At 23.4% G+C, this 14677-nt stretch overlaps 3 protein-coding genes across 3 annotated transcripts; all 3 read left to right on the forward strand.

The window, feature by feature from the left end:
* Window positions 1–1801: 1801 nt before the first annotated feature.
* PVVCY_1103950 (calpain, putative) lies at window positions 1802–7555 on the forward strand (the record flags this gene model as incomplete). Its single annotated transcript, XM_037634561.1, has 1 exon — window positions 1802–7555. One exon carries the CDS (start codon window positions 1802–1804, stop codon window positions 7553–7555), a length of 5754 nt encoding a protein of 1917 aa, XP_037490648.1.
* Window positions 7556–8944: 1389 nt separating this feature from the next.
* On the forward strand, window positions 8945–11236 carry PVVCY_1103960 (exonuclease, putative; the record flags this gene model as incomplete). The annotated part of the gene is made up of 2 exons (XM_037634562.1): window positions 8945–9929; window positions 10080–11236. 2 exons carry the CDS (start codon window positions 8945–8947, stop codon window positions 11234–11236), a joined length of 2142 nt encoding a protein of 713 aa, XP_037490649.1.
* A 564-nt stretch (window positions 11237–11800) lies between these two features.
* Window positions 11801–13062, forward strand: PVVCY_1103970 (conserved Plasmodium protein, unknown function; the record flags this gene model as incomplete). Its single annotated transcript, XM_008625983.1, has 3 exons — window positions 11801–12296; window positions 12528–12635; window positions 12800–13062. 3 exons carry the CDS (start codon window positions 11801–11803, stop codon window positions 13060–13062), a joined length of 867 nt encoding a protein of 288 aa, XP_008624205.1.
* Window positions 13063–14677: the final 1615 nt, after the last annotated feature.

Consider the following 14677-nt stretch of genomic DNA (forward strand, 5'->3'; position numbering starts at 1 on the left):
TTTTTCCATATTTGTACGATTTCAGTATTCATTCCTCTTCATGACCATGTATAACAAAACCATATCCATATATGAGTATGGTATGGTGCCTAATGCATATAAATTATAAAATAAAATAATTCTTTTGAAGAAATATACCTAGTTAAAAATGTTATACTATATGTCTAACAAAACTACATGTTTGTATAATATTATTTTGTATATATACATTTGTTTAAATAAAATTTACAAGACTATCATGTTTTGAGCGATAGCAATGTTTTCATGTGTTCGTATGCATATATATTATTATATGTATCCATTTTTACAATGTTTCTTAGTATATCCCCTAATTTATAAAACTATTATATATACGTATATATTTTAAACAACTACAACAAATTGATTATGCTTTTGACACTAATGTTTTATTGCAAAATCGAATTTACAAATTTTATAGAAATTTGATTAAAAACATTTTCCATTTGAACTTTATTTATATGTATTTAGCTTATTGTTATTCTCATTTCTGCTATATTGTATTGTTTTTAAATGACAGTATGTGAAATCAAAATGGAAAATATACATTCGAAGGAGAATTTAATAAAATACTTTCCTAATATCATTATTGTTCAAAATGTTTTGTTTTCACCAACAAAAAAAATGATAAACATTCATATATGAATTATGGTTTAATATATAGGAAAATATCTGTGTGCAATGGTTTTAAAAATATTATATACTGTCTATTATTTTTTATGTAGAAAGTATTGTATTCTTTTCGTTTCGTGGAATTGAAAGTTAATATAATATATATTATTATTGTTAAATTTTCGCTACATATTTATAACAAACTTAAAAATCGATACAATAATATATCCCTGAATCTATGTTATAAAATTTCGAATTTTCATTTGGTATTTTTTATAGTACCTTTAAAATAAATTTAATATAAGATTTGTTTTAAAAAAATGAAAGTAAAATTGCAGTATATTATCATTGTTTTCTTTTTATATCTTTGGAATTTTTTAACTTAAAAAAATGAAAAAAAATATATAAATTAAAAAGAACAAATTAAATATCATATAAATTTTTAATATACATGCTTAATGTATATTATTGTAGCACGTATTAAAAAAATATATAAAATAAAATACTATAAATATAATCACAAATTATCACATCAGTGTTAGAATACTTATCTTATAAAAGCGTGAATTTATTTTATTTTTTGTTTATTAATTTATATTAATTTAAAAAGGTAACATAATTTTATTCCAATAACTGAATTAATATTTTCCGTTTATAATTTTAAGGAAAAACTAATTATATTAATTCGTTATTTTGATTTGTGTTACTATATAAAAAATGTCAAATATTTCAATAGACTAAATATGTTTTATTTTGTTATTTTTTTGTATACATAAAAAATAAAATATTGATATATCTAGGTATGAATTTTTTCTTATTCGTATATTTAAAATGGGAAACCATTCTATGAAATTGCATTTAATATATTTATAAATGTATATGTATATTATGAATTGGTTTATGTGCTTATTCATATAGTATATACTTTTATGGGTTTGAATAAATATATAACACAATTAAAACCTTTGAAATTTGTAGCATTGTATAGAAATATTATATATATAATCCCCTAATAAAATTAAACTAAATCTGTAACACAAGATATACACGCATATTGTCTTTATTCATTACGTATCATCATTCCCTTTATTATGTGTATAAATTAATAATTGAAGTTTTTAAATAAGCATTATCTTTCACATATTTTCTTTTTGTTTATGTATATAATGATATGGGGTGTAAATGCTCTAAGCTGAAAGATAAAAAAAGAAGAAAAAATGAAAAAACGTCAAAATGGAGTGAAGAAAACGAAGACAGCGAAAACGATGATGATAATAATTACGAATTAAATATATATCAAACTAATATAAATGATAATATTTCAAAAAATAAGCAAACAGTTTATGATAATGATATATTAAATGTAGTAACTAATGGCAAACACATAAATAATTTAAGTATAAATAATAGAAATGCAAACAACTGCAATAACATAAACACATTGGAAATAAATAATAAAACTGTGAAAAGTCAAAAAGATAAAAAAAAATCAAGAGCTGGTTCATTATTTTTTAAAGAGAACAAGACTATGTCTAAAAATGAACTAATAAAACAAAATTTCGAAAAGGAGATAAATGAGAAACAATCTAAAAAACACAGCTTAAAAAATGATGTTAACAATAATGATTATGATAAAGATGGTCATAGTATATTTGAAAAAAACTCTTATACAGGAATTATAAAAATTATTAATAATGCCTTTTCAAAAAAACGGTTAAAAAACAAAAATAATGATACTGTTTCAATGGGGAAAATGAAAAAAAAAGAATTTTTAAAAAATGACAACAAAAAAAAATATATATTATATAAAAGTGGGGAAAACATACCTATTAATAATAATCTACAATTTGATGTGAATAAAAATCCGAATGATTTTAATATGAACACAAATTTAGGTGATTATTATGATCATAATAATTTACGAAAACAAGAAGGAAATATAATACGCGGAATGAATAAAGATAAAGATTTATTATTATATTATCATGATTTCAAAAGTGCTAAACTAAAAAAAAACACATTTTTATATATATATGAATTCTATAAGTATAACTATAATAGTTTCAATATGTTATCATTAATGCCTAGCCATATTAGTAATGATATTTATGCTTCAAAAATACTTTTTGAAAGTTCTCTAATTGGAAAATATATAATATTGCCTTGGGTTGAAAATGATCCAGACATAAAAAATAACCTTTATGTAAAATATGTTAAATTATTTACTGAAAATAATAATAAATTAGAATATGATAGTTTTAATATGTATTCGCAAGACAGAGAATTGAATTTTTGTGGAATTTTTAATTATAACCTTAGCCGTGATGAAGAGGATGGTGGAAATTATCACAGAAATACAAAACAAATAAATTCAAGCAATATATGTGTTAATAGTTCCATTATCAATAATAAAAAAAAAGAACTAAATTATTCAAGGAAACAAAAAGAAAATCGTAAAAAAAAAAAATTACGAAAAAAAAAATATAGTAATAGTAGAAATTTTAGTATGGACAATATATTTAAATTGTATTACACAATACCCTTCGAATATGCTAAAGATTCGCGATTGAAAAAGGGAAATAACAAAAACACACCAATAAAGGATATTAATGAACAGAAAAAAAAACTGAAAAAAAAAAATGACGAAATTAGTAAATATACTATTATTAAAAAAAAAAATAAAAAGGAAGATAAAAATGATCAAATCATACCAAAGGAAAAAAACATCAAGTTGGAAACCGAATATAAAGTAGAAAAAGAAAAAATAATAATAGAGGATATTGCAACAGCTCATTATAAAGATAAACGACGGAATACACGTCGAACTGAAAAACATAAAACTGAATTAACGAGGAAAACGGAGTTACCCACTACAATAAATGTGAATGATGCAAAAGGAGAAAAAAACATTAATGACAATGATATACATATACTAAAGTATACACATAGTAATATGGACCAGCGTTCCAATTTCTCTCCTCAAATTGGTAAAGATAATTTATCTAAAAAACTAAAAAGTTATAGAAATGAAGAAGATTGTGTTAAAGAAAAGAAACCTAAAAAAAATTGTAAAATTGATGTAATAGAGAATGAATTAAGTTCAAAAATGTTAATAAAAAAAAAAACAAAAAAAACAAATTGTGAATATGATAAAGATCAAAATAAGGATACCCCTTTTGAAATAAAAATTGATAATCATCATATTATTTTAAAAAAACGCGATGAATGCAAAAAAATGGGTATAGATAAAAAGATGAATACACAAATGGAAGGGAAACATATGATGGAATACTATGATAATCCTTCTTCAGAAAAAAAAAAGGAAAAAGAGAACAAGAAAAAAAAAAAAATAGACAGAAAGAACGATAAACAAAAAAAGGGAAAGAAAAAAGATCTTCCAGATGATAACAAATTAGGGGATCATATTTTAACCTCAATGAATAATAAATGGGGAAAAAACGAGCAGGGTTTAAATATAAAAGAAAAGGGAACTAATAATATACAAAATAATAGTGTGGCAAATGAACAAATAAATTGCCATCATATATATAAATTAAATGACAGCTGCTTAAAAAAAAATTATGCAGTATGTAAATTGTGCTATAAAAAAAGATGCATATTTCATTATGTTAATGGTTTTCAATTATATGGATGGTTAAATTTTAAGTGGACTGATCCTGATGGTTTTTTAGAATTAAGTGTAAGACAAAAAAAAAAGTTTCATGCCTGGAAAAGATTATCAGATTTATATGTTAATCCAATTGTTATGTCGCCAAATTTACATAATAATTGTATAAGACAGGGTTTTGTTGCAGACTGTTCATTTTTATCATCTTTAACAGTTTTAATAGAATATGAAAAAAAGCATAATGTTCCTGTTTTATCGAGTATTATATCTCCATATATATCTGATTATATACAAAAAAATAAAAACTGGCCAATTTTTAATCCAAGTGGCATGTATATATGTAGACTAAATTGTAATGGAATACAAAGAAAAATTATTATCGATGATTACGTACCAGTAAAAAGTAATAATTCATTATTAGTTGCATATTCAAACAATGAAAAAGAATTATGGGTTACATTATTAGAAAAAGCTTTTGTTAAACTAATGGGAGGATCTTATTCTATGTATGGTTCAAATCCAGGATCAGATTTATATTATTTAACTGGATGGATTCCAGTTACTATTTCGTTAAAATCAAAAATAAGTAGCTCGCCTCCATCCGCAGAATGTACTACTACTCATTCGGCGATATGCAAAAGTTTTATTATAAACGATAAAAAATATGAAAATTATTTGAAGAAAGAAATGACTCATTTTGTTCATGAAAAGTGCGAGAATAAACCATTCAAAGATATTAATGATAATTTTATTAACAAAAGAAATAAGGGGAAGAATACAGTAAACCATTATGACAAAAATAAAAAAAGCAATTTTCTTTTTTTATCTAAAACAGTAAATAATACATCAAACGAGATGAAGAATTTTAAATATTTTGTTATAAAGTCTAGAAACTTAAGCATCGATCGATTATTCTTAAATGGTAATTGTACTTTATCTAGTAAATGGGATTATTATAATAAGTTGAAAAATTATTGGCATTTTCGAAATATATACATAAAATGTAAAAGAAACCAGGTGCGAACTGCAAAATTATTTAATATAGATATAGAAAATATGGAGCATGGCGATAATTGTGAAAGTTTAATAAGAAATGCAGTTGTGACTAACCAAAATGCTGAAATAAACAAATTCGAACAAAAAAAAATTAGGGATAAGCACATTGGAGAGAGCACCTTGTTGAATAAAAAAAAAGCAGATTATGAAGTAAAAAAAAAAAGAAAACAATTTTTATGTAGTGAAACCAGCAAAATGGACATGTCAGCATATGTTTGCGGATCAGCAGATCATTATGATTATATTAACACCGAAGAAAATTTAATTATGAGAGGAGATAAAGAGAATGAAGAAACCTATGATGAAAAATGGGATGAGGTTTGGGATAATATGTATGATGGCATAAAAAAAGGAAAATGTGTAGTGTGTTTAGGGACATTAGAATTGCCGGATGCAGCACCATCGGGTTTAGACTATCCTGAAGGAGTGTCGATTTCAACAGGAATTGTAACAAAACATGCTTATTCAATTTTAAATATTGAAAGTTATAAAGGAGATAAATTATTATATATAAAAAATCCATGGGGATGTATTAGATGGAAAGGAAAATATTCACATCATGATGAAGAAACTTGGACAAAAAAATTACAAAAAAAATTAAACTATTCACTTGAAAAAGCTAAAAATAAAGATGATGGATGTTTTTGGATTCAATGGAAAGATGTTGTCAAATATTTCTCACATATTTATATATGTTGGAATAGTATTATATTTCCTTATCAATTTGAAATTCATACAAAATGGGAAAATAGCTCATTTATAAATAATTCAATATTATTAGATGATACTCATTTAGTAGCATATAATCCTCAATTTGCTTTACATATTAATGTAAATAAAGAAGATTTATCCGAAGATGGTATGTATTATATAGGGAAAAAACCGATAGAAATTTGGATTCTTTTATCACGCCATGTTAGAGATAGAAAAACAGATGTTTCACAAAAATACTTAGCATTGCATATCCATGCAGGAAAAGATAGAATTGTTTGCCCATTATTTCCAATAAAGCAAGGAATATATTCGAATGGGGAATGTACTTTCACAAAGTTAGTAATTGGCGGTGAAGAAAATATTGCACAAAAAGGAAAATCAGATAAATCGAAAGATGATAATAATAAAAAAGAAAAATTGGCAAAGCGTACTAATGAAGGAGAAGAGGGCCAGGATAATGAACAAGAAATTCTTCGAAATGTAGATTTTGTTTTAATAGTTTCACAATATTCTCAAAAAGACGAGTTTAATTTTACACTAAAAGTATTCAGCCATACACATTTATCAATATATGAATTACCACAATTGCTAACAGATAGTTATGAATCACTTTATTTTAAAGGGGAATGGGATATTAAATGTGCAGGAGGCTGCTCAAATAATTTATGGTCATATTTTAGAAACCCGCATATTCGCTTTGATGTTCCTGAGCATTCTGTTTTTTATATATTTTTAGAGTGTTCTCAAGAGCATTCTGTTAATTTGAGAATATTTAAGGGTTTAACATCATCACCTAGAAGTTTAAAAAAGGGAGAAATAATATCTAGTGGTGCATATAAATCTGGATGTTGTTATATTGAGTGCACATTAGAAAGTGGCACGTATTGTTTAATCCCATCATTATATAGACCCGATGTTGTAGCAAATTATCAAATATGTGTTCATTATCCTAATACTATTAAAAAAAGACCAAATTTATATTTGATTCCCTATTCTTATATTACACCCCCATTTTCAATTTTTAAATATAAGTTAATTAGTTTATATTCTTTAAAAAATTATTCAACTATTTTATTTAATACTATGGATGCTACATTATTATCATTAAAAATTACAATGTTTCAAAATATCGATATTAAAGGAATACCATTTGTTAATATATATAAATTAGTGGATAACAAACAAGATAATACTATATCTGATATAGAATCCAGCAATATTTTTAAAAATAATTATTTTAATCTTTTTATGACACATAATGGTTCAGTTTATAAAATTATACAAAAATGTAATATGCATGGTGGCCCAAATAATGATATATTGCCTCTATCTACATGTGGTTATGATTATTATATTAAATTTAATTCCATATTAATTCCTCTAACTGAGTTAGAACCGAACTCTTCTTATTTATTACTCATCACAACGAATATAAAGGAAGACATTCTTTACAATCATGAAGCTCATTTTGTATCAGACAAATTAATCCGTTTCAATGAAAAAGACATACATATTGATAACAGGTAAAGATACGCTTTCGAGCTCATTTATTATAATTCATAATTTCCGTTAGCATACATACGTAAAATTAGGGGTAAAGGAATAATTCACTTTTTTGTAAAAAAAAATATGGCAAAAAGAGAAGAAAAACAAAAGGAAGATTCCTTAATTGGAATATTAATTAGGGGATGCTTATAAAAGGCAATTTAAGCGTAAAAAAGGGGTTATATAAGATTAATTTTTCATAAGACCATCAAATTATACCGAACCTATACACATATAGTGTGATCATGTACTTACTTAGGGTTGAATTTTGCAAAGGAAAAATCAATCGAATTATTATTTCTATATTTGTATTTTCATATGCCTGTTTATATATTCGTATAATCATTATTTGTATAATCATGCATCGATATAACTACATAATGAAAAGGTGGGAATTTTGACCCCCTACCAAATTTGCAGCATTATATAGTTATATATATTTTTTGGCATTTTAATAAATTTTTGTTTTAACCTTTTTTTCATAAGTTTTTTCGTTTTTCATTTTTCTATACAAAACTTTTTATGGCACTATTGATGTTTATGTAAATGCATCCTACATCATACATACAGTTTATGTTTTTCACTTATTCAAGTATTAAATAAAAATTCGAATGTATGAGTGTTCATCTTACTGTGATTTTTTTATTTACACCTTTTAATTTATTATATCATAATTTTTAAGAACAATTTAAATTTTGTTTTATCATGTAAAATTTTGATTTTGCATATTTTTCGTTTTTTATAATTTTTTAAATATATTTTATTCTACTTTTTTTTTAATTTTTTTTACGGCATAATAGCTATTTTTTTCGTTTTTTTTTCTTTTTTTTTGACGAAAAAAAAATTATTAAGTGAAAAAAACAAAAAGTATATAAATAGTGAAATTGTTATGGCATTAAGAAAATAACTGTGTTAGTTACACCTATATATATTAATACAGTTTATCACACAAGGCCCTATATGGTATAATACATTTTGTTTCGTAAATTGTGATTTGGAAGTAATTTATTAACCATTTGAATAGTTTGAAAGGTTTCATTTATTTGATTTTAATTTTGGAAGCATTGTTTTTTGCGCTGGTATAACAAGGATAGTAGTCTTAGATAAGTATCATTATTCTATATGTTATATTTACCCACATATATATAGATTCATAATGATAATTAGATCGCTAAGCACATATACATAAAATTTCGTATTATTCTATCCTCTTATTTATATTAATATACAAACATGTGTTATTGGATTTAAGGAAGAAAACACAGAAAGAAGATGGAAAATATACAGCATGGTGATGCAATCAAAAAATGTATAGTAGAAATATAACAGCAATATAGTAGTGGATACTTATATTACTTTGAATAATACAATATGCCTAAATTTGTTTCTTTATTTAACTATCGTCACTATTTACATGTTAATGCTCAGAAATATAGTACCTTATCAGTGGTCTTCTTATATAGGCTAAGCGATAGTATACAAAAAGAAAACATATTCAAAGAAGGATGTATTAAGCATTACATTGATATGCCCAGAAACTATAATTACCTTAAAAAAAGTGACAGTATCAATTTATTCAAAGAAAAAAGACATTGTTATTACTCTACTTCTAATAAAGTTTATGTAAAAGGAAATGTTTCTGAGATAATAAGTTCACTATGCAAAAATAAAGAAATTGATGGTATAGCGGCGAACATAATATTTTATATTATTAAATTAATGGAAATTAAAAATATAAGAACAACAGACGAATATAAAGAAAACATCAAAAAAATATTTATAAACCTAGTTAAAACATATCATAAAATTTGTAAATCCAATAATGGGAATATAGAATATATTTTTTGTATTTTTAATGAGAATGTTATAAAATCTGTTAGCCCCAATTTAAAAAACAGCAAAAAAAAAACTATTCAAGAATTAATACTAAATAGTTTATGTTTTTTTTTTAAAAATAATGAAATATATAAAAACAAATTGGACATAAATTTAATATGCGATATCGTAAGTCATACAAATTTTCTTAGCATATTAAATAATATAAATTATGAAAAAGAAAAAATTAAAGACAACTTAAATGTGAAAAATGTAGATTATTTAGTTGGACAGTATTTGTCTGATAAAATATACATTACTACTTCCATTGAATTTATCTCCATATTTTTGGCATCTATGAGCAATCCTAGTATTTATAATCCACTAAAGGAAAATTCATCATTTAATTGTGTAAATATATTGGATCATATATTAAAAAATGAGTCTAAAAATTCTCTTTTTTTATTTTTCGATACTTTGGAGCATAACCATTTAAAATTGGAGGCTTTTCGTTATCTTTTGTCGGTGAATCAACACACAGGTTACTCTTCATATTTCATTATGAACATTATTGATATTATAAATGATAATTTAAATTCAAACAGTTTTTCTATTTTGCATAACAATACCCGATATTCACATATTTTTTCAACATCATAATTTCTTTACATGTTTGTCTTTTTTCGAATAGGTCTTTTTTCCAATTATTGGGGATACTTAACCACGAAAGAATATCTTCTCAGTAATATTTCTACAAGTTTAGATGAAATAAAAAAAATGGAATCGAGCAATCAATGCCTTATAAAGAGGAGTGATATAAAAAATAATCTAATCAACAATATATTTCATGCATGTAACGAAGACAGTTCCAGTAATATAAGCAATGATCATTACACATTGCCAGACGAAATCAAAAATATATGTTTTATAAAAAATATGGATGAATTTGAAAAAATGACAATAGAAATACAAGAATATCAAAAAAGGCATTGGATAAATAACATTTACATGGATGATGATATATATAATTTTGATTATAATAATAATTTAACAGATATAGAAAATATTAATCGTAATTTAAGGATGAAAAAAAAAAAATTTTATATTGGTATCGATGTAGAATGGAATAGAAAGCAAAAAGCTAGTGTCATATCTTTTTCAACATCTAAAAAAATATATGTAGTTGATTTATTGAATATAGATTATAACTACAAATTATTAGTGTATAAATTTTTAAAATGGATATTAGAAAACCCATTTATATATAAATTGTTCTTTAATTTTTTATGTGATATATATATAATGTCAAGGTATTTCAAAAATATATCGAATCTAAATGCATTTATAAATGTAATAGATCTTAAAAAACCCTTGATAGTTGAAAAGTGTAATAATGAGGATATATACAATTGTAATAATATTATTAATACTGAGTTAATGAATAGGAATATTCTTGAAAATAATGATACCGGATTATTTAAAAAATTAACAAACAGTAGCACATATAATTTTAAGAAAGAAATAGAAAATAAATTTAACGATCCAGAAAATATAATAACAGCATTACCAAAAAAAATTAATAAATATTATTTTAAAAGTTTAAATGATTTATGTTTTCAATTTTTGAAAAAAAAATTAAGCAAAGAATTACAATTATCCAATTGGAATAAAAGGCCATTATCAAAGGAGCAAATCGAATATGCAGGTCTCGATGCTTATGTCCTTATACCTATAGAGGAAAAATTAATAGACGATAAATATATTTCTGAGTGTAATACAAATAGTCATATTTTGGTTGATTCTTTCATTCAGAAGTATAATTCAAAGAATTGCTCCTGGGATTGGTAAATAGTGATTTTATTGGATAGCAAAATATCGAAAAATATTATAAAGGCTATATTTTTTAACATAAAACATATATTTATAAGAAATCGAATAATAATCGATATAAATATGATTATTATGTTTTTTCAAGTACGAAAAATCCTCTCCCAATAGGTAAAACAATAATAGTGTACATACACCTTGTATGTGTGTAAAGTATTGAAATAATATACATAAAACATGTGTAATATCAATTAGAGATGATGAATATACTACTTTTTCCCGTTTGTTTTATAAGAATAATTTGTCTGTTGATGTTAAAAGTTGTTTTATTCGTTAAATGCATACTATAAGAATTATATCATTATAAATGTGTTAAAAAGTATAATATATTTTGTTACATTTTTTTATTCTTTGCATTTGTTTCTAACTCAATTTGTTTTATATTTTTTTATTTCCTTCTCTATGTTTGTCTATTTTTGAGAAACAATTTGATGCTCTTTTTAATTTAGACACACTTTGTTGTGCTTTACATTGGCTAGAGTAGCTTGAATTCTTATGAGCATATTTTAAATAAAAAATAACATAATGGAAAATTTAGATCATAGATGGAACAATAAGGTTGAAATTTTTAATTTGAAAATAAATAAATTAAGGAATGAGATGAATGAATACAAGAAAAGTTCTTTTAATGCATGTTCTCTAAAAAATAAAAAAGTATTTTTTTCTAAATTGAATAATAATACTAAAAAAAGAGAATTAATAAATATAAATGAATACAATGTAAAAAATAATTTGGAAAAGGGGCATATCAGAACAAATGTCAGAGTAAACAATGCCTTAAATATGGAAAGAAATTCAGAAGCTAATAATAGTATGAATAATGGAGTACAAAATATAAAAAATCAAAAAAATACAGTAACAGGAAATGCAGCATTCCCTACATCAAAAAACATTTCTAACAAAATAATTAAAACTAATGATGTTAATATTATAGAAAATAAAAATTATTTCAAGTTCAATGTAAGAAATAAACGAAAAAATGAAAAAACAATTAAAATTAACGAAAAGCGATGGATAATTGGTAAGTATATATTGAACTTATAAAAAATGCACAAATAAGTGTAATAAATGTAAAACAAATATATAGATATTGGAAAGTTGTGAATCAATTTCCTATCATTTCGTTCAAAATAGTTACACTACTATTATAACAATATAATAGTATATATAAATATTATTATGAAAAGAAGTGAAGAAAATAAATAAATTAATTAATTTGGAAACATGATGTTCTCTTCATTTCTATTTGCAGCAACAAAACATATCAAAGTAGAAAAGGGAAATACTAATGATAAGGAATTTATGTTGAAAAATCAAAAAAAAAAAAAAACGAAATTATTGTATTTAGAAGGAGAAGAAGGTAATCCTAAAACCGTATGCATAATAAAATAAAACATATTTTCATTTTCTATGATGGCCAATATAGACATATGGCATTCCATAAAATATGCATAGACATTTTAAAAATCGAAATATGTGCAGATCTATATTTACATATATGAATATTGATTAAATTTTATGCAGGAAATATGTACCCATATCCCATATACTCCGATTCAGAAGTTGGATTTGAAAGTATATCGCATATAGAAGATGAATTACTATCAAAAGTGAAAAAAGAAAATCAAGATGATGATGATATCAAAACAACGAAGCATCTTGCACAATGGAGTTCCAACTTAGTTCATAAATATCTTGACGAGGCCATCGAAAAAGCAAAGCTAATGTTTCATAGCTCAAGTATAAAATGGCGCAATGAAGAAATCTTTAAAAGAATGAGGTCTTAACCATTATACATAAATCTCTACTAGTGTGTCTGTCCACTTATGCAGTAAAAATTACAAAATTGTAATGAGAAAGATATAGAAATTATTATCAAACTAAAATGATAATTTGAGAAAACAAACTAAAAATATTGGCGCATGTCATATTATATATATAGTTATGAAAAAATGAATAAGTGTAGGATGGGGAAAAAATATATTGTTCCTATGCTGATATTTTGTCAAGATATAATATTCGTATATAAATAATAGACATATAAAAAATGTTTTTTAGCGAAAATTAAAACATTTTTTTATCCATAAGCCATATTATGATTGTCTTTTTTGTTTTTTGCCATGATTTTTGTTTTTATCTAACAATATTTAAATTTAATCCATTATTGTGTAATTATTTACACACCTTATTATGATTGTTTTGTATTTTTTTTCCATATTAATATTTTCAATAAATCATAATATATTATTTATGAAAATATAAATTTTTATAAAATTCAAGAAACATGAAATAATGTAAAAAGAATTCCTTAAAAAAACATTTTCAAAACATTTAATAGTTAAAAACACAAATTTGGAATAATAAAATTGCCAAAGAGCGAAATATTATTTGGTGTGTATTTTGTAACACCTATAAAAGTCAGTGTGTGCTTATATAATATGCATTATATTAAATTTAAATGTATCTATATCGAAAGGCATATATGTATATATAGGTCAAAATGCCTTCTTTATCTTGGTATTTAATGGATATATAGTGACATGTTTGTTTATTTTTTCGACTTATAATCATGTTTTTATATATAATTGCAACTAATATATATTGTAAAAAAAGTAGAAAATGAAGTACATACTTAAAAAATAAAAAATTAGGAATAAAATGGTAACTAACTTGAATAAGTAAGGATACTATATGGGTCAAAAAAGGAAATAAGAATATCTTATTAAGTGCTATAATAGAAGTTCTTTCTATTTATAATGTTTCAGAATTATTATTTTTAATAGGGGAAATATTGTATTTTTTTAGTTTTATTAATCGTTTAAATGTTTATATATATTATAAAAGCTAACACACCAAAAAACATATTTTATAGTACGAAAAATAAGATGATATTTATCTTCATCTTTTAAATAATTGATTTATTATTTTTAAGGGAAAGCCCGTAATATTTTTTGGTACTTATCCCAAAGTTCATTGTAATTCTACTTTTTTAAATAAAGCAAAGATTTTTATATAACAAAAGGGGAGGGAATTACAAGAAAAAAAGCAAAAAATATGCACTATTTTTATAGGTACTTCACGCTACTATATATTTTATAGTTTTAAAAAAGAGATAATAAAATATATTTTAGTTACCTTATAAAAAAGAATTTTGCATATCTCAAAATATATCCCCCTTACAAAGTATTATAATAACTATGTGTATAGAAATAAGCAAAAATATTATTATATAGTAGTAGTACATATATAGTTATTCAAATATTTAATTTTTGATTGTGCGTATACTCATATGATGCAACATATACTAAATAACAATTTTTTTTGAAAAGTTAACTATGAGTAAAACCTTATTAAAACGGTGATTTAATAAAACACAAGGGGCCGTTCATACAAATATAATGT

The sequence above is a fragment of the Plasmodium vinckei genome (genome assembly GCF_900681995.1).
Source record: "Plasmodium vinckei vinckei genome assembly, chromosome: PVVCY_11".
Taxonomy (NCBI): Eukaryota; Apicomplexa; class Aconoidasida; order Haemosporida; family Plasmodiidae; genus Plasmodium; species Plasmodium vinckei.